Source organism: Bubalus kerabau, chromosome 1, assembly GCF_029407905.1.
Source record: "Bubalus kerabau isolate K-KA32 ecotype Philippines breed swamp buffalo chromosome 1, PCC_UOA_SB_1v2, whole genome shotgun sequence".
In the NCBI taxonomy this organism is placed as follows: Eukaryota; Metazoa; Chordata; class Mammalia; order Artiodactyla; family Bovidae; genus Bubalus; species Bubalus kerabau.
Window position 1 is genome coordinate 127,400,370 of NC_073624.1, and position 27,801 is coordinate 127,428,170.

General features: G+C 40.2%; 1 protein-coding gene across 5 annotated transcripts in view; it reads right to left on the bottom strand.

Annotated features, from left to right (window-relative positions):
- Positions 1 to 2,893: 2,893 nt before the first annotated feature.
- EGLN1 (egl-9 family hypoxia inducible factor 1) overlaps positions 2,894 to 27,801 on the bottom strand; it is a 64,203-nt gene continuing 39,295 nt past the window's right edge. Inside the window, exons 2-6 of one of the 5 annotated variants that reach the window (XR_008717034.1) lie at positions 15,059 to 15,178; positions 9,061 to 9,197; positions 6,428 to 6,495; positions 5,077 to 5,408; positions 2,894 to 4,121 (exon numbers count right to left, since the gene is read on the bottom strand). Coding sequence is in view for 2 of the 5 variants with exons in the window: in XM_055588191.1 (XP_055444166.1) it covers positions 5,344 to 5,408; positions 6,428 to 6,495; positions 9,061 to 9,197; positions 15,059 to 15,178 (390 nt within the window). In the remaining 3 variants the exon portion in view is untranslated. Of the gene's footprint in view, positions 5,409 to 6,427; positions 6,496 to 9,060; positions 10,241 to 10,807; positions 10,944 to 15,058; positions 15,179 to 27,801 lie in introns of those variants that run through there. The other 4 variants (XM_055588191.1, XM_055588203.1, XR_008717036.1 and 1 more) reach the window with 4 other exon arrangements.

A 27,801-nucleotide genomic window follows, 5' to 3' on the forward strand; every position in this document is an offset into this window, starting at 1 on the left:
CTGGGCACAAATGGAGAAGGAAATGGCAACCCACTCCACTATTCTTGCCTGAAAAATCCCATGGACAGAGGAGCCTGGCGGGCTACAGTCCATGTGGTCACAAGAGGCAGACACCACTGAGTGACTAAGCACAGCAATTGGGCACATACCCAAAAAATCACTTAAAAGAGTTAAAATCTTTTCTCAGGGGAAGAACACAAGGGGCTATTGTTCTTACCAAGCCTCACATAAAATAAGCTCACTTAACCTACAAGTGCATTTGTAACTTTGACTTAAAAAAAACTGTAATGCTATTCTGCAGAAGACCATAGAAATACGACAATTTTGGCAGAAAAAGGCCTATCTCAATAAATATAGACCTCATCCAGTAACTTATCCAATAACGTCTATAACACCTGTTAAGAGCTCAGAAATGATCCATTTGATAAGAAGCTGCCTGCAGCTGTTCAGGCCCTCTGTGTCTTATGACCTGGTTTATATTTAAGTGTTTTCTACTTGTAAAGCTCTTCCCAGCTCATTAGGCCAGGCCCTTTATACATATCATTGGTCCAATGGTGTGTCCTTGAGCACTGCCATGTTCCAGGTGAAATTTACTTTCTGGTGATAATGAAAAAGCAAGAGAGTTCCAGAGAAATATCTATTTCTGCTTTATTGACTATGCCAAAGCCTTTGACTGTGTGGATCACAATAAACTGTGGAAAATTCTTCAAGAGATGGGAATACCAGACCACCTGACCTGCCTCTTGAGAAATCTGTATGCAGGTCAGGAAGCAACAGTTAGAACTGGACATGGAACAACAGACTGGTTCCAAACAGGAAAAGGAGTACGTCAAGGCTGTATATTGTCACCCTGTCTATTTAACTTATATGCAGAGTACATCATGAGAAATGCTGGGCTGGAGGAAGCATAAGCTGGAATCAAGATTGCCGGGAGAAATATCAATAACCTCAGATATGCAGATGACACCACACTTATGGCAGAAAGTGAGGAACTAAAGAGCCTCTTGATCAAAGTGAAAGAGGAGAGTGAAAAAGTTGGCTTAAAGCTCATCATTCAGAAAACGAAGATCATGGCATCTGGTCCCATCACTTCATGGGAAATAGATGGGGAAACAGTGGAAACAGTGTCAGACTTTATTTTTTGGGGCTCCAAAATCACTGCAGATGGTGACTGCAACCATGAAATTAAAAGACACTTACTCCTTGGAAGGAAAGTTCTGACCAACCTAGACAGCATATTAAAAAGCAGAGACATTACTTTGTCAACAAAGGTCCATCTAGTCAAGGCTATGGTGTTTCCAGTGGTCATGTATGGATGTGAGAGTTGGACGATAAAGAAAGCTGAGCTCCGAAGAATTAATGCTTTTGAACTGTGGTGTTGGAGAAGACTCTTGAGAGTCCCTTGGACTGAAAGGAGATCCAACCAGTCCATCCTAAAGGAAATCAGTCCTGGGTGTTCACTGGAAGGACTGATGTTGAAGCTGAAACTCCAATACTTTGGCCACCTGATGCGAAGAGCTGACTCATTTGAAAAGACCCTGATGTTGGTAAAGATTGAAGGCAGGAGGAGAAGGGGACGACAGAGGATGAGATGGTTGGATGGCATCACTGACTCAATGGACATGAGTCTAGGTAAACTCTGGGAGTTGGTGATGGACAGGGAAGCCTGGAGTGCTGCAGTTCATGGAGTCACAAAGAGTCGGACATGACTGAGCGACTGAACTGAACTGATCATGAAAAGACTCTGCCTTAAAATCAACAGCAGAATCTGGGGAGTGCATTCTTGACAGTAAGAGGCCTAAGAGCCTATTCCTGAAGCAGTGGAGACTGGGTACTTCTAAAAACCCAGGTACAATTATTAAATATATGGCATAACTACATATAATTGCCATCCACAACCAAGATAGAGCTCATGTTTTCAGACCCTCTGCATCTTGAGAATACTCTGTGTTTCACTTGGGTTGCGCACAACTCTCTGTAAGACTGGAGCCACTGTGCTTATTTTCAGATGCAAAAGGCTCCAAAGGTCACACAATTCAGTGGTTGCATCAGAACTAAACAGATCTGTCAATCCTGTCTGTGCTCTTTTTGCCACACCACCAAAAATAATCAGTTTTCATCCCTAACTCACACTGGCCCTTCCCTTTAATCCATTCAGCTGTATTTCAGTAGAATTTTACAAATGCCCTAAGGGAAAGTCGCTCAGTTGTGTCTGACTCTTTGTGACCCCATGGACTTCTTCAGGCCAGAATACTGGAGTGGGCAGCCTTTCCCTTCTCCAGTGGATCTTCTCGACCCAGGAATCGAACCAGGGTCTCTTGCACTGCAGGCGGATTCTTTACCAACTGAGCTATTCAGGGAAGCCCTAAGATAGGTTGAAATATAACAAAAACACCACACCAAAAAATATTTTAAATAAGAGGTAAATGAATATGTATATTGACCTCATGTTGTAATCAGCTCTTTAGTTCATGACCACACCGATTATACTTTTCTGCATATATACACAGAGGATACCTGTGACAGAGATAAACCTCATGGCCCTTCCGTTTCTGCAGCAGAGGAGCAACACAGATAGACTCAACAGTGTATTAGAGTCATTAAAAAAAAATTCTATCAAAAGGGCAAGAACCTCAATGTTGAGAATACAAACACAGAGCTCATGGATCCCATGGACAGTCCAGCTACTCCCAGGATTGCTAAACTTGTCACACTCCATGTTTGCTGTTCTCTTTCCCTTGTTATCATTTATAAAAAGTAGTACCAGATGCTCTGGGCTAAGCCAGAGATGAGTGAGAGAAAAACACATTATCTGATGGAGGAGCCCATCAAGAAAGTCAGTGTATGATAAAGGATCAAAAAACAACAAGAGACAGGTGGAAATAAGCATAAATTTTTTCAAGAACATTTATACATCTGTTTAATTAGATTAGCTTTACAAGCATTTTGAGAGCTTTTTCATAATGAAACACTGCTTTTCAAATTACATGACTTTATAGTCTATCTATATGTAAATCCTGAAATTCTTTGCCTGCTGTTGATAAAGGTCTGTGTTTTATAGCTGGTTAATATGTTGAATAAAAACAGCATTAGAAGCTTCATCTTTTACCAGGATTAAACACATATAGGCCACAAATAGTTTTAAATTTTGTTTTATATAGAGTCCTGCTTGGTGACAAGTTAACAGTCCCACTAACATGAAAAGAACAGATTTTAAATGGATATTAAAAGAAATGGCTATCCTGATTTCTCCATCCTTTCACAACAATCTCCAAGAAATTATAAACTTTTCCAGAAACAAAAAAAAAAACCCACAACAAAATTTAAAACCTGTCAGGCAAGCACAACCCACAGACAGTAGAATCGGACACTTTGCACAACTGCAGAAATACGTATCTGAATGACACAGGGGCTCCCAGATTAAAAGGCTGTTATTGTACACCTTGACAAACAACCCTCCCACCAACATCATACAATTTCTACTCAACCTGAAAAGAATAGTGCTTTTGAGCTGTGGCCTAAGGCAGTGCACTGCGCTGCAGACCAGGCTGGGGCGGGAGGGGAGCAGGCGCAGAGGCACTTACTGCTGAGATGCTGCATTGTACTAATATTATCTGGGACTAGGAAAGAAGTGGAACAAAACTGCAGTGGGTGAGGAAAACCAACGATAACTACAACTGTCTCCTGCAAGTTCTCCGAAGTGAGATCACAGTACTCAATATTTAATCCCACCCTAAATCCATGCTGCCAGTTCACTAAACAACTTTTCTTCATGTTTTACATGAACAGTAGCAATCTTTTAATAAAAATTACTGAGCTTTCCATAGAAAAGGTCTCTAACTGAATACAAACTATACAGATGCTAAAACTGTCATAGGTTGAAATATACAGAAATATTTCTGTACACTCACATTATTTTGGCAAAGAAGATCAAGGACAGAGATAGAAAACTGAAGTGGGCAAGGTCTTACACCCATAATTCATGCAAAATACAGATACCACCTTTTGGGCTTTGCTAAACAGCCTAAGAAACTCAAGTCTAAGACATCCATCCTAATTCAGGTGTTACGTAACTCAAGTCTGGGAGGACTTACGTGATTTTGTAGGATTCCCTCTTTTTTCTGAAAAATAAAAAAGAAGACCCATAGAAGTTATCTGGTTTTTTGCTTCGTGCTTTGATCTCTAACCGAACACCCATCTTTCAGTACTGACGGAGAGCACCGCCTCTGCGGAGCGCACCAGCAGTGGGCTGAAGAGGCCCTGATGTTACGTCTCTAACAACACCGTTCGGTCTGGAGGCACAGTCTCCCCCTGACGCTACCCAACAGGAATGAGGTTCTGATCTGCTGGCCAGATGGGCACAGAAGTAGGAAGAAAACAGCAAAACTCCAAAGTACAATCAACCTGACGGGAAGCACAAGGAAAAGTCTAGGAAAGTGGACAGTATGTTCTACATCTATAGGCTGTACCTGAAAGCAGAAGAAAGCCCTTTATCTTGGGAACTTGATGCTGAGGAGAACCTCAAGTTCATTTAGTGCCAGTCACTGTAGTTTTGTTTTTTTTTTTTAATGTAACTTAAAAGATAAAACCTTTTTACTGTGTCTTTTTCTTATAAAACATGAACTAAAAGTTACTGGTAGTAAATGGTAAAGTAAACAGTGACGGTTTTACTGTTATGTTTCACTATTAACAATGTCAAAAAAACAACAGCAGCAGTCTTTTAGGAGTTCAAATTAGTGTAAGGATTACAAAACAATCTGATTTTTCAGTTGGTGATTAAAGTGCTCCTTTTCTTATTTTAAGTAAAAACAAAATTAATCATTAGTCACTGGCAACAATCACTGTAAGAGGCTTTTCAGGGCAAAATTTAATAGTACGAAGAGGTTTACAAAAATAGATTGATGCTATTTTGGGAAATAATACTGTAATTTTTTCTCAATTCAGTTTTGATAAATTGTACCTGATTATACAAAAATTATTTCAAATTCAAACTTGACTATATAAAAAAAGGGAGAGATGAAATGAACTCAGCTAGATGACAGATCTGGTAAAATATAAGAATGAAAAAAATTCTACCTAGGGCACTTATTTCATGTCCAGATGTAAACACCACTTTCAGTTGATAACTCATATTCCTCCCATCACAGGTCTGGAGTCAATCATGCAGTACAAAGCCACACAGTCAAAATCTTTGTTTTGATGCAACACAAAAAAGTTGTTTCTGTTTCCTTAAACTGCCAACTGGTTGTCTACTTTTCTTTACCCCATTTATTTGTATTCACAAGTTAACAAATAGCGTCAATAATTATTGTAGGTGAAGTGGGGTATTGCTGATGAAAGGCTCTATAAGACGTCTTTACTGATCGAATCAGAAGGTTTATTGAGTTCAACCCTCACACCTTTTTCACCTGCAAAGTAAAAAAAAAGAAAATTCATTCATTCATTAAGTACCAGAGAGCTTCTGTTCCTGCATCCCACTGAGCTCCTAACAGTGTGCACAGCATTTCAACTTGCAAACACACATCATCTGAGAGTGATCACACTCAGATTCCCAAAAGTTACCCTCAGGGTTGATTACGGTAAATGCAGGGACTCTGGACTAGTAAACCTTCAATGGGAAAAACCACTCTCTACACAGGGATAATGACTTTTGTCTTTTTTTTTTTTGAAAAACAAACGGAATTGCTATAAAGTATTAATAGCAGTGTGTTCAGCCTCACTGAAAGCACACTACTAGGCTTCTGTCACAAACAGTGACTTTGAAAATAAACAGAAACTTGTGAATATTCAATTTTTATAGTTTTATAGAAGGCTGATGTGGGATTATCCATGGCTGGTGACAGTACAGGCAGTCCAATCAGTAATGTGAACTGGAGCAGATCTGTGAGACACAAAGTGGGGTTAAAGACAAGACAGGTCAGCAGTCCATCTGCTGGAAACCTCAGGCCCAAGTGCTCCAGGAGGGCGTCCACAAGTGGGGGTGAACAGACGCCACTTGCAGATACGGACTCTGCATGCCTGTCAGATTCACTGATTACAGCAGCTCAATTCATCTCCTTTGCGTTCATTTTCTTCATATCCACATTTAACATGGGAGACCTGGATTATTCTCCAGAGCATGTACATCAAAAGAGGAAAGGATATTACCTTTCTTCCATGGGGAGAATAAGATGAAGACAGCCTATGACTGAGAAGGATAATCACAGAAAACTCAGTTTGCTCGAACCATTTCCCCAGATTGCTTTGTTTCAAACTTGCCTCACCTTTGGGCAATTTTGATGGTTAAAGGTGACTTAAGAGCAGCCCTCTTCTAAATAGAGGAATTAAGAATCTGACAAAAACAAAGAGCAAGCCTTCTGGCTCATGGACAGCACCACTTGGCTGCGGGGTCTCTTCCTTCTAGTGTACCCAGGCCCCAAATGTTTACCTGTTAGATATTTTACTTTAGCTCGCGCTCTCTCATCTGCATCAAAATACCAAACAGTTATTGCGTACCTAAAAGAAAATTTAGAACAGGGTAAGAATGATCACACTGGGAGGAAAAAAGGGAATGCTGTTGCAAAGATCTAGTAAAACTCATCATGGCAAAACAACACCTAACTTGAAGTGAATGACATCAGGTGATACGTGGGCACAGTAACAACCCACTTATCCAAGAACCCCAACGGTCAAGAGCATAACACAGAGCCAGGAGTAGCTCAAATTAACACTACAGAGTTAGTGACTTTTTATGGTTTTCTTAGTACCTACATAACCTGTTTATTATCTGTTTTGCAAGCCTATAGCAAATTAGACATAGACACCAAGAAGGAAAGAGTGGCTGTCAGAGAAAAAGCATGTTATCAATAGCGTTCCAGAAGAAAAGAACAGAAACAGGAGGACACCAGAGCAGAGGCCTGCAGAGCAGGGGAGAGTGGGCACTCTCATTAACATCTGAGGATGTCACTACACTCGTAACAACAAAGAGTCATGACAGGCATTTATAATTTTACAACCTGGAGTCATCAAGAAAGTTCGATCATGCGAAGAATTTTTTAGGATTTTAACCAAAACAATTATACTATGTCTTGTTTCATTTTTCTGAAAATTTCAATCATTTGGAACACCTCATTTGACAAATGAATGAAGACTCTCGTTTATTAAAGACCACAAAGCGCTTAGTTACACCTTTTGGTACTAAAAACGCAGAAAATCTGCAAACACCACAGGGAGTGAAAGCATGTTGGAAAGGATCAGTTCCTTAGAAGAATGCAGCAATCAGTCAGGTGTCCTGCAGATTCTGGCCTGTATTCAGTGGGGAAAAGCAATACTGATCAAATGAACCAGCAAACTGTCTGCAGTCAAGAGTCAAAGGCAGAGCAGAGGCAGAGCCTGGGAGGCTGGAAAGGGACAGAGCCGAGGTCAAGCCTGGCTCCAGAGATCCAGCCCCTACCCTATCACACAGGTGGCCACAGCAATGGGGAAAGTGCACAAATATCTTCCTCTGTCTTTTGCACCCGCCCCAAGCTCTTAGTTCCTCAGTAACCAGAGTTCAGCTATCTGCATCAGGTCCCTGCACTGCCCAAGGCCTTCCCAGAAGACAGCTGTAAACCACCACACAGCACTCTGTTTCTCCTGCCTCATCCCCTATCTCTTTGGATTCCTCCTCCACATATCTGCCTCTGCTCTGACTCCACAGCCTCGCCCTTTCCTCCCAGCCTTGCCAACACTGTCTACTCCTTGCTTCTCCTCACTCCAGGCCCAGCGGCTACACTAGACCAATCGATTCCAATGTAAGACCACTTTCTTCCTCCTCCAAACTCCTGGAGCAACCCATAATTGCATGGCATCTATTCATTACCTAAAATGTTCATTCTATCTCCAGTGAGAAAGGATACACCACATCACATTCAAGACTTAATACAAAGGAAGATCAATGAAGCAGTTTCAAGTTCAGAAACGATTTTTAAGAAGCAGTCGGGGCTGAGATGGGCACTGGGGTGATGGAAGGAGAGACAGGATCCAGGACAGAGTCTGCGATGTGATGGGATCCCCGGGTTCCACCCAAGAGCTCTTACGGCCTCAAGTCACAGTGCTCAGCCCGCTACCCACTAAGATGCATAAGGGCTGAGGCAACACGGCTCAGAAGGAAGGAAGGAGAGGCAGGTGACAAAACCTTCACCGTCTGAAGCTCATGAAATAATACAACATCACTGTCAAGAGCCAGCTCTTCCTGTGTTTCTAAGGGATCTCACCAGATCTAAGCCACTGTGTGCCAGTAATTCACTATAATGTCCCAAATCCCTTCTATAATGAAAAACAGGTATTTAAAAAGTAGAGCTTTTTTTTTTAAAACAAATATTTATTTTGCTAACAATGTCTGTAACATCTTCCATTTTAATAGTCTACACATTTTAATTAGGTCATGGTAAATGGTAAAAAAAAAACTTTAAGAATACAGTAAAAAATTGGTTTAGAAAATGAAACCTTGTAGAAAGAGTATAAAGCAGAAAATGTAAAAAACAGTATAAGCCTAAAAGATGCTGTATGTTAAAGCAGAAGGGTAATTTTTTTTAACACACCTTTTCTCTACTTCTCTTTGCTCTATTCTTTTTTCTCTACACTTCCACTCTCTGATTATGTATTTTTCTACCCTGTATCATTTTTCCATACCATCCCTCTGCCCCCCACTTCTGCTGGACCCCCTTTAACAAAGCTGCCCTTTCTCTTCTCTGCCTAGTCCTTATTCCCCACGTGAATACTCTCACCAGGTCTGAGAATGGATACTAGTTAAGAGATGCACAAACCAAGGAGACAGGCCTGGGAAGACAAGAACCCTGAGGCTCCCTGTCTCACCCTAGACAAGGAGGGGCTGCACAGAGACTCACAGACATTTGGGACTAACTGTGAACACCCTTATAAAATCATTCAGATTAAAACAGTCATGACTGAAGCCTTACGATAAAGGTAACTGAAGGACAGGAAGATATTCATTAGAAAATGTTCACGTTTATGCTATTGAGCCCCTCCTATCTTACTATGCTCTTTACCAATTTTTTTTTTCCTTTAAAGGAATACTACCTTGTAGCATATGCTGGTTGTACTTCATGAGGGTTGCGACGGTCAGACCAGAAAAACAGCAGTCTATCAAATTTGGGTTCAATGTCAGCAAACTGGGCTTTGCCTTCTGGAAAAATTCGAAGTATACCTCCACTTACCTAGGAAAGGAGCCAAATATGTAAATATGAGCAACCAAGAATGCGACAAAATTAAATTTAGGGGGAAAAGACCACTTCAGTAAATCGAGTCTTAACTGAATTGTTCACATAACATCTCGATTAATAATGTCTGGAATTGAGATTTCAAGTACATGCAGAGATACAAGGAAAAATTCATTCCTTGTTTTAGGGAATTTTGTAAATATTTGATGAAACAGATGAATATTCTCTGAACTCAGAAGTCTTAAAGTGACACTTGAAAGTCTGAAAAACTAGTAAGCATTCCTTATTTATGTATGGTGATGACTTGCTTCACCTACTCTTTTTTCAAATCATTCTGAAGAAAATTACTACAAATGATTAACTGTGTCAAAGAAATAGTTCATCATATTTTAAAAGTTCAACAGACAGTATTAATAGAGCAGTCTTATTTAAGGAACTCAATCTATCGGGAGAAAGTGTCATTTATCATCAGCACTGGGCCTATATAACTGAACTCGTCCACAGAGGGCCACTACCATTTACCCCAGTAGGTATCTGTCTCTACTGGAGACCAGAGGGACTCCCCATGCATTCTGATACTGACTCTTCCAGGATCTGTTGCTGGCCCTTGGTGCAGTTCAGTTCAGTTGCTCAGTTGTGTCCGATTCTTTTCGACCCCATGAATCTCAGCACGCCAGGCCTCCCGGTCCATCACCAACTCCCGGAGTGCACCCAAACTCACGTCCATCAAGTCGGTGATGCCATCCAGCTATCTAATCCTCTGCCGTCCCCTTCTCCTCCTGCCCCCAATCCCTCCCAGCATCAGGGTCTTTTCCAATAGTCAACTCTTCACATGAGGTGGCCAAAGTACTGGAGTTTCAGCTTCAGCATCAGTCCTTCCAATGAACACCCAGGACTGATCTCCTTTAGGATGGACTGGTTGGATCTGCTTGCAGTCCAAGGGACTCTCAAGAGTCTTCTCCAACACCACAGTTCAAAAGCATCAATTCTTCAGTGCTCGGCTTTCTTCACAGTCCAACTTTCACATCCATACATGACCACTGGAAAAACCATAGCCTTGACTATATGGACCTTTGTTGGCAAAGTAATGTCTCTGCTTTTCAATATGCTATCTAGGTTGGTCATAACTTTCCTTCCAAAGAGTAAGCGTCTTTTAATTTCATGGCTGCAATCACCATCTGCAGTGATTCTGGAGCCCCCCAAAATAAAGTCTGACACTCTTTCCACTGTTTCCCCATCTATTTCCCAAGTAGGGAACAATTCAGACAGATGTTGTCATTGTGGTGATTATAATCTGGGCAGGACTTAAGCAAGGTAACCCCCACCCAACTGAGTAACTCTTTACTCTTGAAAAACTAAACTCCTAACAAGCAGACTCCTGAACTGAACGGAATGTTGATACTTGATCAAGACACTGTGGAGGCTGAGCCTATTCCTCAGTTCCCCAACAGTCAGAGAAGCTGTTCACCAGGCTCATAGTCAAGTGAGTTAGATTCAAGCTACTTGGTGCCCTTGCCCGCCTTCTGCAGGTTTAAGCATTGCCCTGAGAGGCTCCCAGGGCACTTGTGAACATCTAAAGGGGGTCTAGACTGTGACAGAGAGCATACCTTCTTTACTCTTCCTGCTTCTCTCTGTCCTTCCCCTGGAGTCAACGGGAATAGAGATAGGTTTTAAAGCTTCCTATCTTCCTCTGCAAGGAGATCCAACCAGTCCATTTTGAAGGAGATCAGCCCTGGGGTTTCTCTGGAAGGAATGATGCTAAAGCTGAAACTCCAGTACTTTGGCCACCTCATGTGAAGAGTTGACTCATTGGAAAAGACTCTGATGCTGGGAGGGATTGAGGGCAGGAGGAGAAGGGGATGACAGAGGATGAGATGGATGGCATCACTGACTGAGCGACTGAACTGATCTTCCTCTGGGAAGCCTTCCCTGACTCCCGCATCAGGTGGCCTTGCCATGTGTTCCCACAGCAATCTGTCCCGCACTTGGTATAACCAACTGTAATCACCAGTCCATCTGGTCTGCACCCTCCACTGGAGCCCAGCTCTGTGAGGGAGAGCTCTGTTTCTGCTCGGTTTCCAGTGCCCAGAGCACCCTCTGGTACGGTGTACTTACTCAGAGCAAAATCTTGCAAGGAAAGTTTTCAGTTTTACATTATAAAAGCACTGAAGACTTTTTTCTGCTTATGTACTAATATAAAAATTATATATTGATGACCTTAGATAGGTCATTTATATGGGATCTAGGATCAGCCTAGAAAGAACCTAGACTCTAACAAAATGTGGAAGAGTTGATCAAACATATTTCTAATTTTCTAGAGATTCACAAAATGTGAAGAAAAAATGTTAAGTTTTAACTAAATTTACACCATACAAAATGTTTTGTATGTTGAGCTCAAGGTGAATTAACAATTTCTTGATTTCAAACTTTGAAAGTTTTAACAAAAAAACCATGTTTGTTGCTTTATGGCCTCAAAATATACTAGCAATAAAACTTACCTCCATTTTGAACTTGGAGTAGGACAGAGGAAATTCTTTCTTTTCAAAAAACAACATTTTTTATTTTTAACTGCTTGTCACGCTTCTATAATATTCTTGCATTTGTTACTTGCTCTTTAAAAAAAAAAATTCATTCGTTTTATCTTTGGCTGTGCTGGGTCTTAGCTGCTGTGCACAGGCTTTCTCCAGCTGTGGAGAGTGAGGGCCACTCTCTAGTTGTGGAGCGTGGGCTTCTCCTGCAGAGTACAGGCTCTAGGGCGCATGAGCGCAGTAGCTGCGGCTCCCCAGCTCCAGGGGACAGGCTCAGGAGTTGCACAGGCTTAGGTGCTCCACGGCACGTGAGATTTTCCTAGACCAGGGATTGAACCTGTGTCTCCTGCATTGGCAGGCGGATTTGTTACCGCTGAGCCCCCAGGAAAGCCTTGTTACTTGTTCTTTATTTATTCATTTTATCGAGGTATAGTTGATTGACAATATTGTAATAGTTTCAGAGGTACAGCAAAGTGATTTGGTTACACATATCTATGTATTTTCCTATATTCTTTTCTGAAAATTCTTTTCCACTATAGTTTATTATAAGATATTGGATACAGCTTCCTCTACTAATAGTAAATCCTTGTTTATCTTATATATGGTAGTGTATACCTCTTCATCTCATCCTCCCAATTTATCCCTCCCCACCTTCCCCTTTGTTAACCACAAGTTTGTTTTCTAAGTCTGAATCTATTTCTAAATATTTTGTAAATAAGTTCATTTGTAGTATTTTTAGATTGTACACATAAATCATACATAATAATATTTGTCATTCTCTTCTGATTTACTCTGCTTAGCATGATAATCTCTAGGACCATCCGTGTTGCTGCAGATGGCAGTTTCATTCTCACGGCTGAATAGCGTTCCCTTGTAAGGACTTCTCTGTCCATTCATCTGCTGGTAGATGCTCAGGCTGCTTCCGTGTCCCAGCTACTGCAAACAGTGTTGCTAGGAACACTGGGGGTGCATGTATCTTTTTGAATTAGAGCTTTCATCTTTTTTGGACATATGTCCAGCAGTGGGATTGCAGGATCATATGGTAACTCTTTTAGTTTTTTAAGGATCCTCCATATTGTTTTCCAGAGTGGCTCCACCAATTTACATTCCCACCAACAGTGTAGGAGCGTTCCCTTTTCTCCACACCCTCTCCAGCATTTATTATTTGTAGACTTTTTGATGATGGCCATTCTGACCATTTTGTGAGGTGTTACCTCATTGTACTTCTGATTTGCATTTCTCTAATAACTAGTAATGTTGAGCATTTTTTCACTTGTCTATTGGCCATCTGAATGTCTTCTTTGGAGAAATGTGTATTTAGGTTTTCTGCCATTTTCTGACTGGGTTTTTGTTGTCATTATTGAATTGTATGAGCTGTTTGTGTATCTGGAAATTAAGCCTTTGTCAGTCACACTGTTTGCAAATATTTTCTCCCAGTCCATAGGTTGTATTTTTGTTTTAAGTTTGATTAAGTTGTATTTATTTTTGCTTTTGTTTCTATTGCCTTGGGAGACTGACCTAAGAAGACACTGGTACAATTTATGTCAGAGAATATACTGCCTATGTTCTCTAAGTTTTATGGTGTCATGTTTTATATTTAAGTCTTTAAGCCATTTTGAGTTTATTTTTGTGTATGGTGTGAAGGAGTGTTCTATTATATATATGTGTATGTGTGTATATGTATGTGTGTGTATATATATATATATATAAAAAATATAACAACTTCACTGATTTACATGCATCTGTCCAGCTTTCTTAACACCATCTGCTGAAGAGACTGTTTTTTCTCCATTGCAAATTCTTGCCTTCTTTGTCAAAGATTAATTGACTGTAGATGTGTGGATTTATTTCTGAGCTCTCTATTCTATTCCATGGATCCACATGTCTGTGTCTGCGCTAATACCATGCTGCTTTGACTACTATAGATTTATAGCATTGCCTGAAGTCTGGAAGGGCTGTGCCTCCAACTTTGTTCTATTTCCTCAAGATTGCTTTGGCAATTCTATATAAATTACAGGATTACGTGTTCTAGTTCTGTGAAAAATGTCATGGGTAATCTGATAGGGACTGCATTAAATCTGTAGATTGCTTTAGGTAGTATGGCCATTTTAACTATATTAATTCTTCCAATCCAAGAGCATGGGATATCTTCCCTTTTCTTTGCATCATCACTGATTTCCTTTATCAGAGTTTTATAATAAGCCTTAGCATATAGGTTAGGTATATTTCTAGATACATATTTTCTGACATGATCTTAAACAGGATTTTTTCTACCTTCTCTTTTCAATATTGGCATAAAGAAATGCAACAGACTTCTATATATCAATCTTATACCCTGCTACCTTGTTGAATTCATTTATCAGTTTTAATAGTTTTTGTGTGGAGTCTTTAAGGTTTTCTATAAGAGTATCAAGGACAGAGGATATTCTTTAAATCAGTATGGTACAGAAAGATTACTGGATCACTAAGTTTTAGGATATGCTTTTAGAACAGGACTAAGTTTTGGGACATTTAGGACCTGGTGATTTTCATTTATGCATATGTGTGTGTGGCGAAGGAAGGTGTTTTAAAGGTTATTTGATTTTTAAAAATTACCATGGCTACACAAGTATGTTCACTCTGTGAAAATCCACTGGGCTATATATTATGCTCACTTTTCTATTTTGCTTCAATATATGTAAATAAAAAAGATTTTAAAGAAATCAACCAAAATTAGTTTATACAATCTCCAATGCAATCATACATGACACATTTCTGAAGTTTAAATCTTTTAAACTTAAGTGAAACTAAGGCTGATATTCAGGGAATATATTTTTGAAACAACAGAGATTAGCTGTATTGTACATTCTGACTGTACCATAGAATCTGTCAGTATTGATAAACTTCATAATCAGAGAAAGAAGTCCTGCCTCCAACAGTCTAACAACTCAATGCCAAACAACATCTCTGTAACAATGCAAAAAATAAAATGTAGGAGTTAAATAGCAAATAGTTCTTAATAATCATTTATACATAATCTCCCTCAAAAGTCGTAATAGAGCAAAAAATTCTCATAAGTGTTTTGGGTATTATTTTAATAAAAGATACTTTTGTAAAAGTTAAATTTTGGATGAATGCTTCAATATCCAAAATAAGGGAATCTACTTTTTGAGCTATATTAGTATCTGTTTCATTTTAATAAAGATCCACCCCTAATACCTTACAGTAAAGCATATCTAAGGAGAAATGTTTAACTGTTCCACATTTTAAAGTCAGTCTCACCTATGAGGAGTATTTGTGAGAAAAGAACACCTGTAAGATAAAAAATAAATGCTCAATTAGGTGGCATACCTTGGCATCCCAGTCTTTATTAAGATAATATATACATGTCACACATCTTCCATCTCCATTTGGATTATCGACATGACGTACGTAACCTGTTCCATTGCCAGGGTAACAAGCAACCATGGCCTGTAACAATAATAATAATAAATTTAATAGTCCAACTATGAGTAAAAAGGGAAAACAACTTATAACAAAGATCTCTGATTTTTGGCTATTCTGACTTACATTTAAATTCTTTCTCTAGTAAAAAAATCATGTTTGTAGATAAGAAGAAGTAAAGACCTTCTACACTGATGTGTATAAAAAGCACAGGGTAGGCTGGTGAACAATACAAGGTCTGGAGAACTCTGTGTCACAGTGATGGGAAGAGCTGACATGGAAGGATCAGAGAGACTGCAGAAAGGCCTCTCTTTTGTGACCTTTATTCATGCTGATAATCAAGATCAAGTGGGCTTTGTCCTGCTCCATGGAAGATGGCCGTTCTCCCTGAGCTCACCACAGAACACCTATGTTACCATTTCACAGTTACAAACCACCTCCAACACTGTCTCTGAGTGGAACCAATTTGGAAAGACACAATTTAGAAGATCAATGCTGAACATTAACTCATTTAATATTAATGAGACTAAATGAAAAATTAGCATGTAACACGCCCCTCTGTTAAGGAAACTGAGGCCCAGGAAGGTTAATGTTCTTAATGACACATGACAGGAGATCAAGTATGAATGTGGGCAACCTGGCTTCAGAACCCAAGTCACTGACACTGTACTATGTTATCCATGTAACACGCCGCTATACTCGTGTGTGTTGGGGGTCAGGGGGTGGAGAGGGAAAAAAGAAGACTGCTAGTTAGCTATTGCAGTTTGTTTCCAGGAGAAAAACAAAAATCAGGTTGACTAAGGTGGCAAGGTAGGATGTATTGTGAAGGTAGAAAACCAACAGGGTTTGCTCATGGACTGGAAGTGGAGAAAAAGGAGAGTGAAGGATGATTCTGCTGTTTTCAGCCTATGTAACTGAATGAATGGAGTATTTACTAAAAACAAAAAACACCCCCAGAAATACTAGGTGAAAGAGTTAACACCACACACAGGGTACAAGAGGAGCTTCCCAGCAGGGGTCCTGATAAGCCAGATATTCCAGAGTAGAACAAAACTGAAGACACTATGATTATGCTTCAGAATGAGAAGTTTGTGTTAGGCACTTCTACACTGTTCTCCTTTAGGGTTCCATGGCGGTACCTAGGGGTGACTGATAGGCAGTCCAGAGAAATGTTGTTCAGTCGCTAAGTCATGTCCAACTCTTTGCAACCCCAGAGACCCATAAAATGACAAGAGGCCAAACAAACAGGTCTTGCCCCAACCTTCAACTGGGGTACCATTTATCTGTTTCCACTGAATTCCAAGCGAGACTTTTTGGAAAAAATAAAAGATGTAATAAAAGTTTTAAACAACTGTATTAATTAAATTTTATAATCCTGAAGTAGCTCAGTTACCTCCACCTAAATGTATTATCTGAGGGGCCATTATCACCGGAGCCTTGTCTGGTGTTCCCGAGAGCCCTTTGGCTCTGCTCTGTGTCTGGTGTTCCCGAGAGCCCTTTGGCTCTGCTCTGGTGACAGGACACCACGGAGTGGAGAGAAAGGAAGGCGGGGAAGGGAGTCAGTGCTACACAGGGCCTGCCTGTTTGCTGACTCACCCTGTCTACAGCAGCCATAGCAAAAGCAGAAGGACATTCTTACAACTGTAAAAAGGATAAGATGAGAAACCCCACCATAACCCAGCAAACTAGAAGGCCTACTGATAATCAGAGCTAAATGCAGGTGGCTATAAAATGAGTAATGTATAAAAGAGAAAGAAGCAAGAGGATCCTACTCCCAGAAGACAGACAAGCCCTTCTGTGCCTACAACTAGAGACTCTAAGAGGAGAAGGGAAAACCAAGCACAGCCAGAAAAAGCAGATCACCTTGGAAAACCTGAGACCTGAAGGAGTCAAACTCCTAGAGGTTCTGGGGAAAGATAAATATTGCAGGAAACATGCAAAGATTTGGGAGGGTCATGAATTCATTCAAATATCCGCATGGCCTAAACACGACACAGTGAAACGCACTGAGCAATTCACGCATGTCCTGAAACTCCTCCCCACTTGGAGTCTAAAAAACATAAAAAGACATTTCTATAAAATCTCATGACATCTAGAAGCTGTTATGTTTAAAATAAGTATTCACATTTAAACAAATGTGAATTTAAACAAAGTTATCCTTAGCTACAATTTGGACTATCAAAATTTAAAGTTTCTTAAATGTTACACAGTGCTTACAGGTTTTAAATAACATTTATGCTTTATGTCTTAATTGGTAATTTTGTTTTCTAGGTATATTGTATATATATTTGTGTAAAAAAGACTATTACTATTCTTGACTTTTTTTTTAATATATAGGTTCTTGTTCACAATACTTTTAATAAATTCCTCTTCTCTTAATCTCTCGGTAAAACAATAACAACTCATTCCACACCTGATTTTACCTGCTTGAGACCATTAGTAGTCTAGAAGTCATTAGCAGTATTAAAAAGTATTACGAAATACCTACAATATCCCACTACAAAAAGGGTCAGTATGGTATGTCTGAAAAGGCTTAGCTGGAAAGAAAGAAAACACCAGGCACTTGCAAATCAACTGATAAGCTGAATAGTGCAGATAATAAACAGAAAAGGAATTCGGAAGAAAGGAATTATTCATGTGGGATAAAATAAAAGGACAAGGCTCTGAGCTACACATGACCTTGGCTCACCTTTAAAGGACAGGTGTGATTTGGAAAGGTAAAGGGATAAAAAAACCAACAGTACGGGCACGGCAAACACAGGAAACAGCTGAGTGACAGCGGGGTCGTTTATGATGGTCTGCTTTGTCACTTAATAATGAATTAAGCAGGTAAAGTTAATTTGGCACAAATAAGATGAAATCTTGAAAATTCAGCAGAGGAAGAGCAACAGTGAGCCACTGTGGTCCTTGTGCAGGGATGGCTACAATGAAAGCTTTGAAGGCAGATTCCCTATTCTAGGATTTATATGAAAGATTATATAAGATAAAGGACATTGCTATGATCTGAATGTTTCCATCCCTGCATAGATTCATAGGCTGAAACTCTGAAGCCCCGAATATTTAAGAGGTGGAACCTTTGAGAGCCACTGAGGTCACAAGCAGGGAGCCCTCATGAATGGATAAGTGCTCTTACAAAGGGGCTCTGAGGGTAACCCTGACCCTTCCTCCTTGCGAGGACACAGCCTGAAGTGGCTATGAACCAGGAAAGGGGCTTCACCAGACAGTGGCGAGCATGGTCACCTTGATCTTGAGCCTGCCAACCTCTAGAACAGTAAGCAATACATTTCCGTGTTTATAAGCTACTCAGTCTGTGGTATTTTGCTGTAGCAGCCCAAATGGATTAAGACATACCTATACCTATAAAGACAGCAGAAAATTCAGCAGAGGAAAAAGGCATACCTATAAAGGATAAAATTGTTTCAAGAGATTTACACTGTATATAGTGGTCCTAAGGATAAGGAAAGTCACTGAAGTCTATCAAGTAAAACAACTATCTCTAGAGATTTGATGAGGACTGGAGTGCTACTCCCTGGGTATTCTTCTATGCTTTCTGAGGAGTAGCAGACATGACCTCACACTCCCATGAGGGCTGGGCTGGAAGACAGTGGAAAAGACTCGACATTTGCCTGAAAAAGAAACAATGCAATTGCCTGCTCTACCATTCTGAGGCACATTCCTAATCTGACATGTCTTTGAGACACCAATTTTAAACATTTCAGTTTCTCGTTGGGAAAAGCCTATTTAAACATAAGCAAAACAATTAAATGCTGTTTTTTCCCTTTTTGACATGAAAATATACATGATTGAAGATGTTCTTAGGATAAGAAAAACCATAAATTTGTTTTTTACTCTTAAGAATAAAAGGAAGGAAGAGGTTTGTGGTACCTCTCTGGAATCTGAAGACATTTATTTCTGGCATTGGAAGGCTTGTATTCAATATGAAGTTGAACCAGGAAACTCACTTTTTTTCCTTCTTGAACTGAATTATTTTAAAACACTGATTCAAAGCTAAGAAAAGTAAAATTTTATGGCTAACAAAGTATTATTTTTTACCTGGAATGTGGTGAAAAGCTTTATTATTTGAAAATTTATTCTATTAAAATATATTGTCCCAGGTCTACAGCCCTCTGCCCTTTGCAGACACAGACAGTTAACGTTTAGTAAGCACTCACCATAAGCCAGGCAAGGATCATCTCGTTCACCACTCACAACAAACTTATGAGGTAGGTCCAATTAATCTCTTCATTTTGGAGATTAGAAAACATAGCTATAATGAGAATGAAAAACTTGCCAAACGTCACAGAGATGCTAAGGAGTCTGGAGGAGAAAACCACCTCCTTTACGTCCTCCTCAGTTCCTGTTTCCAGTAAGGCTGTGTTCAGTCCGAGTGAAGAGTTCAGGTGAACCAGTAGCCGGCTCCTGAGGGACTCCCACCTGCCACAACAGATGGACGCATAGGCACGCACACATGCGCGCGCGCACGAGGTTCAGTTCTCCCATGCGCTTTGGGAGGTCTCCTCCAACTCTGCATTACCCCTCTGAAGTCTCTTCCTCCTCCATTCCCACAGCACAGGTACCCAACACGAGCACTATCATTCGGGTTTACGCAACTCTAGCTCAAATATGGGGGGACACGTATCATCAAAAGAACTAGACTAAAAACAAGTTGGTATCTACCATAATCTTATTCCTTAAACTGCAGATTTCAATTATATTTGTTTAGGTAATCTCATTTCCTAAAAGATACAACTAAAAACTTTATAAAATTATGAATTTTGTTCACTGTATATTAGCCTGTTAAACAGAGGTGATGAGGAAGGACAATCCATAGGCATTTAAAATTTTAAATCTCTTGACTTATTTGCTAAACTTTAATGTTATAAATAACATACAGTGTTAGTTGCTCAGTTGTGTCCAACTCTTTGCAACTCTATGGATTGTAGCTGGCCAGGCTCCTCTATCCATGGAATTTTCCAGGGAAGAATACTGCAGTGGGTTGCCATTTCCTTCTCCAGGGGATCCTCCCCACCCAGGGATTGAACCTAGGTCTCCTGCACTGCAGGCAGATTCTCAAATTCTTTACCATCTGAGCTGGTTGGAAATCCCAATTTATGAGATTTTTCATATTTTTACTTGCTGTTTCATTCTTTTGTCAACTGCTTAACTCACATCCTTTATTCACTTTCCTAATGGGTTATTCATCACTTCTCTCAATCTTTGAGAGATCTTTAAGTATAAATCTTCTATCATATGATAAAACAACAATTTCAACATTTTTATATTTCTATAGAATATTTAATACGAGCTAGGTATAATTTGTATACAAAGGCCGAGTATAATCATATTAATTATAAATTAAAGTTTTAAAAAGTCCAAGAGACTCCTCTGACCATACTCATAGGAATGAAATGCAGGGGGAAAAAGGAAAGATAATATAATAGTATTGCTACAAATTACTCCTTAAATAGCCCAAGAATGATGGGCTGTTTAATTCAATACCAGACACACTATTTTCCTTCTTGGGCCCTAATTCTAGGCTGAGAGAAAACAACTCCAATATACATTTAAAAATCAACTTACTTAAGAGCAATGTTTCAACAGGTAGTGTATTCATCTTTAATGATGCCTTACTGCACTCTTTTCCCTTTTAGCAAGGAATTGATAAAATTCTACTTTACATGTCAGGAACTGGTCTGTGGAGCAGTTTATATTTGGGCTGCCTGGCTCTGCTGTCAGAGGAGACCTGTGATTTGTTAGCCTCGGCTGCAAGCTCACCAGCTCGGCACAGCCCTTCCTCAGGTCCCCAGGCCAGGCTTTGCAGTTATGCCACTCACCCACAGCACCTGAGGAGGAGGACCGAGCAACCTCTCCCCACAAGGAGGCAGGGGTCCAGGCAGGCCTCAGCTTGATCTCCAGGAGAGACACTATTGCATTCCAGCCCCTGCAGGAAGGCGCACTGCTAAGACACGGTCTCTGACAGCTGTGGCAAACTTGTTTTATTAATAAAATAATTCTCCGGCAAGCTTGCAGTTTAGCATTCAAACAAAGAAAACAAACAAAACCCCCAGCTGCTGAACATTACCAACAATAATTTCAGCACCTCGTAAGGCCCACAGAACAGGCAGTGCACTAAGCCTGGGGATACAGAGATGAAAAGTTCAACACCTGCTTCCTGAAATTCCAGAGTCTGGAAGAGAGGTGTGATTTAAACTATGTAAGTTATTTCAGCATAGAGAGTGCTGATTTGCTTTGATGGAATGGAGGACTTGAATTAGAGGGTCCTATTATTCATCCTGGATCATTAGTGAACATCTGCAAAACCACTCCAGGACAGAGTTACTGATTAATGATGAAAGCTTCTAATCAAAAACCTCAGGTAAGCCCTCGATCCTTATCTCTTTTCAAATCGACAGATGTTGGTAATTAGCATAACAGGTATTTGAAATGATGACGGTATAGAAGAGCGGTGAATAAGCTATGTGGTTTGGTTAGATACCACACAGGGACCACTGCTCTTACATGAGTACATGCATAGGAGTCTAATGAACCCAGGAGCCTATTCTCTTTGGGATGGTTCCCTAGGGCTTAAGATTCCTACAGGTTCTGTGGTAAGTCCCCTACAAGGGAATTCTGTTGTCTGATTCTACCTATGTTAAAATGAATACTAAAACCAGATTAGCACTTCTGCCTAGAATAAACCTTTCCTAAGAGTTTCTAAAATGGAGAGTAGAGATTTCATCCAATTTAGAAAGGAGTCTCTAAGACTACGTTTGTGGGTGTAGCAGAGCTCTGAGTTTTGTTTTCATAGTAACATGCCATCTAGAAGCTGTTTTGCAGGACTAGGTCAACACTGCTCATTTATCTGAAGCTGCAAACTTGAGCATTATCTCTCAAAGAGAACCTAATACCTAAACTGAACTGGCTCAGGTAGGTCGAAACAGGGAGACAGTCATGCAAAGGCATCCAGGACAGTGTAATAAACAAAGCAGGGTCTTACACAAGGTACCCAGACAGCAAGGATGATTAATGCTTTAATGGGAATGGGGCATCCCTATAAAACATTTTATAGGGAAAGTAACAAATGAGCATAATTTTGAAGGATAATAATAGAACTCTTCCAGAGTAGAGGGAGTTTTCAAGTAATGGAAACAGTATTTTCAAAAACCATGAACAAATATGGCACCCTGAGAGGACCACAACCAGGTAAGCACCATGGGAAGATGGAAGTCCCCATCAGGGCTGTGGGAGACAGGGAAGGACAGATGGGCAGGGGCCGGCAGAAAGGTTCTCGCCATATGTTCAGTTTTTTTTTTTTACAAGTCAGTGAAGCCAAATTAATCACCTGGTCTTCTTAAACTATGATTCCAAACCCCATACTTGAAATCCTGATTTAGTAAGTATGGGATGAGGCCTTCGATCTCAGAATTTTAAACAAGCACTCCATAGGATTCTGATTAACAAAGGCCCAAATTTCCACTCAATCCTAAAGGAAATCAACCCTGCATATTCATTGGAAGGACTGGTGCTGAATGAAGCTCCAATACTTTGGATACCTGATGCAAAGAAATGACTCATTGGAAAAGATCCTGATGCTGGGAAAGATGGAGGGCAAAGAGAAGGGGGCGAGAGAGAACGAGATGGATGGCATCACCAACTCAATGGACATGAGTCTGAGCAAACTCAGGGAGATAGTGAAGAACAGGGAAGCCTGGTGTGCTGCAGTCCATGGGGCCGCCTAGAGTTGGACACGACTGAGTGACTGAACAACAGTAACAAATTTCAAATAACAGTAGCAAAAAAATATTTCAACTCTCCAAACATCACTTAGGCTACTCATAGGGGATGGAGTAGATGACCTGGAATTAGAGGTTACTGACACATAGACAAGAGATGCTAGCCCGGATGAGGGGCACAGGACAGAAGCACAGGGGAATTAAGGCAAAATGAAGACTGTGAAACAGTCAGGATTTGGTAGCAGTGACAGAGAAGGAAGAGTGCATTAAAAAACAACCACCTCAAAAATATCCACTATTTGTTCATGCATTCAACAAATCTTTTCTGAGCATTTCTGAGCATATGTCAGATACTGTTCTAGATCTTAGGGATACAATAATGAAGACAGAAAAAAGTGACTGCTTTCAGGGAACATATTCTGGTAGGAGGAGAAAGGACAAACAAAATAATTACATTAACACAGAGCATAATAAATAGTATGTGAGAAGATTAGTATTTTGAAAACACAAGGCAGGAATGGGGAACACAACGCTGGGGTGTTAATGGAGTGGGTCCAGCAGACCCATCTGAGCAGACCTGAAGGAGATAAGCAGTGAATGTTCCAGGCGGTGGGCCTGGCCTGTGTGAGGAAAAGGAGGGTCAGTGTGCCTGGAGATGAGAGAGCAAAGCCGTGGACAGTGCAAGATGAGGTCAGAGAGGGGAAGAGCTGGGGCTTTAGACACCACTGAAAGGACTAAGAGAGAGGTCACTGGAGGGCTTTGAGCAGTCTGGCTGCCATGTGGAGAGTGGCTGGAAAACTACTACCCACTGCCCGGTTTTGTAAGTCAAGTTTCATTGGAACACTCGTTTGTTTATGTATTATTATCTATGGCTGTTTTCAGGCAATAAAAGAACTAAGTAGCTGTGATAGAGGGTATGGTCCACAAAGCCTCAAATTTTTTACCACCTGGCCTTTCACAGAAAGTCTGCAACCCCTGATGTGGAAAACAGACCAAGGCTGGCACAAGTGGAAGGGGAAGATGAATGAGAAAGCTTTCCCTGCAATAAATCAGATGAAGTATGCTGACTGCTTGGATCACAGTCTTAAGAAGTGACTGGATCCTCAATCTGTTCTGAAGGAATCATAAGCAGGATTTCCAGAAGGACTGGTACAGAGTAAGAAAGAGAGTATGACTCTAAGGTTTTTGGCTTGAGAAGCTGGAAAACTGAAATTACCCTAAATGGACAAAGACAACAGGTGGCACAGCCTCAGTGCAGGGGCCTTGTGAGGAGTCCAGTTTTGAACATGTTGAGACTTAAAGAGTTCACTTGCTCGGAGGCAGGAAGACAGCCTGTGAAGAATGTATAGTCCAGTGGAACAGAAAAGGAAAACTCACCATTTCAATCAACCAGCCATTAGGGGAAGCTGGGACTGGGGAAAGCTTCTTGATAAATGGGTCTTGAAAGAAGAATATGAATTGACCAGGCAGAGAGGAGAGAGAGAATATTCCAGGAAAAGAAGTCACAAACAAAGACAAGGAAGAGCACGGTGAAAGTGCTCAGGTGTGTGCTTTGTATAAACTGCGACTGGGGGGAGGGGGGCCCAAAGTGTGAGCAAGGGGTGTGACAGACAAGGCTGGACACATCCGAAGTTGCTTCCTAGAAGATCAGCATTCTTTAAATTAACTCGGTTTTATCTCATGGGTAATGGAGCCACCGAGGAGTTTTGAGTGACGAAGTGACACGATCAGCTCAGCAGGTTCTCATTCACTTGAGTAGGTGACAGAGTAGCACCAAAGTACAACTGCAACATAATGAGTCTGCTTCTCTTACCAGAGCTGGTATACAGCTAACCATTTCCTCTTTGTGTTATTCGATAAAGGAAAAAAAGCAGTTTTTAAAAAATTTTTAAATTACAAATCCTGTAGTTTTGTTTTTTTTAAGTACAGTTAATTACCATGTTGTACCAATCTCTGCTGTATAGCAAAGTGACTCAGTTATATACATACATACATTCTTTTTTCATATTCTTTTTCATTATGGTTTATCAAAATGTTTGGTTTTTATATTTAATTTTCTTGCTGTAGAATCAATGCACCAGTAACAACAAAAATCTGATTTTTTAAAGAAAATTCCCAAAATGAATGAGCTCAAATACAGTAGTTAAATGTTTAAACTTAGCCTGAGCCTTAATGCTTAGAGAGATATTTAGTAGTCACTAAATGCTTTATTCATTTTAAAACTTAATAGAGTCAGCATTCTGTTCATAAGAACATATAACGCATGGTTATAAAAATATATAACTCAAGACTTAAGAGATCAATAACTCCAATAATGAGCTGATTTTTTCAATAACAGCATGACTCTCTTTGTAGGCAGACAATCAAGCACTTCTGAAAAGCTTTTGTGAGTTGACTGACAGAGACTCAGGCTGCAGGCTTTGTGAGAGGACAAGTGTTCCCGGGAGAGAACACCCGTCTACAGGACCTGCATACAGTACATCTCATGTCAGTCCTGCCACAGCTCCGTGAGTCAGGCATGACTATCCACATTTTACAAGGAAATCTATCTGGGCCTTGTTTTAAGTTCTGCCTCTCCAAACCACTGTCCAGGAGTGTAACCAGTGTAAGAGCCAGATCTGGTCTTAGCAAATAATCATGGCCCAATTCAAATAATCTTAACCTCTATTCTACTTTCATCACCTTGAATGAGTTATGTTCTTTACTGTTCTTCGCTCATTCTAAAGAGAGCTGCTTAACTGTTTATGAACTACCATATCTAGACACCATTATAATACTTATTTTCTGGATTTTCCCAATCAGATTCTGGATTCCTACAGGGTATGAATCAGGCTTTATTAATCTGTGCCAAATACAAGTGCTCAACTATCTGTTGAATAAATTAGTTAATGACTAAGGGGGTGGTGGGATTAATGTAAATAACTTAAATATATTTAAAATAGAAGTTGAGTTTTACCATCTATGCTAAAGGTTGACAGAAATATTGTTACGTTATAAGAAATAAATTTGAAGTTCAATAGCTTTCCACTTGCAAGGGATGACATACACACACACACACACACACACACACACACACACACACACACACACACTCTTCTGTATTTGATATGATGTCGAGATGTGAGCTATACAAACCTAAGAGACTGCTTCTCCCCCATCTCTAGATGTGCGATAAAATCCCACATCTAAGTCTCCGTCTGCCTGGAAGGAGATTCTGTTATGTCTCAGCCTCTAGTTAATCTATGTTTTTATCAATGATTTTTTTTGGGGGGAGTGGTGTAAACATCACATTATTTTTTGGCCGCACCACACAGCAAGCAGGATCTTAGTTCCCTGATCAAGGATTGAACTTGTACCCCCTGCAGTGGAAATCCAGCTTCTTAACCAATGGACCATGAGGGAAGTCCTAGACATTATATATTTCAAAAGGCTTTGCAGAGGATAGTACTGCAATAATACAAACTTTTCTTCTCCCACACATGTAACATGTAAAACCAAACGACAGTGACCAAAATTACCTAATATTATTTAAAATGAACAGCAGAAGCATGAGAATATGATTCTCAAATGTTACTTCCCATTTCTCTACAATCCTTCCTTAAACTTAACTTCACTTACATTTATTTCTACTCAAATATAGCTGCTCAGCAACTTGATCACAAATTTTTATCATTACCAATGATCTTGAATCACAAAAACAGAAGAATCTATCCATATAACTTCTGACTAGGAAAAATTTAGATAAATATATATAACAGAAAAACCACCACCATTTACTGAGGTATCACCACCTGTTGGTCACTGTGCCAAGAACTTTATACTCACTCTTTCATTTAATTCTCACAACTCCCAGAAGGCAGAGTAAAACTATAAAATGGGGATAAGACAATTTCCAGAAGATAGCTTTAAAAAAAAAACAAAAAAAAAACCTCCCCAAATCCAGGAGTTTAGGTTGACCATAAACTTAAACCAGTTACCACGTTGCTAAAAAGCCACTGCAACATTAAGCAACAGCAACTGGTTCCTAGATTCTGTACTACTCAGGCCCTATCTGAGTAGTATAATGGATCTACTGTATCCATTTCTGGGGATACATTAGAGGAAGACTACTGACAAGCTGCAGTACTATCAAGGGGAAAAAAAGGCCGAAATGCTAAGGGCAACGTCTAGCAGATGGGAGAAGTGAGGAGGTTTAGCGTGGAGAAGACACATCCCCAGTGGACTGTAATCTCCACATCAGATAAAACAGCACTCCATCTTACATAGAGCTTTCCAGTTTGCAACATGGCTCTTTACCGTCCCAAAAGGCCACACAAAATAAAGGAACGACGCAGAGACTGCCTGCACTCAAATCCCAGAGACTGCCTGCACTCAAATCCCAACTCTACAGGCTCAGTCACTGGAAAGTTAAGCAAACCTTTGTGTGCCTGATTTCTCTTGTCTGTGAAGTAAAAATAACAACAGTACACCTGACTTACATGGCAAATCAGCTAGGACACAAGAAGTACTTAAACACTGCCTGGGAAACAGAAAGCGTCAACAGTGCTGGCTAAGACCAACAGCTGCAGGGCGCAGGAGAAGCCCCACACCTTCAGAGCCGCTGCCTCACTGGAGAACTCAGAATTATCCCTCTCACAGGATGTGAGCCAAGCAAGACAACAGAGGAAAGAGTTCTGTAAATCTTAATCCCTTTCTACCTCCATCATAATCTCTACAAGGGCCTCCTATATACCAGGCACCATGCTAAGTATAATCTTTAGTAGCTCATTTAATCCTTACAACTACTCACCTGAGGACGCAGAACTAAGCGGGCAGCTAGATTGTGGACCCAGGTTTGCTGGGCTCCACATTCCCTCATTTATGCATCCTGGCAGCTAGCAACATTCCTAATAAAAATGCCTCATAGGTATAAAATAA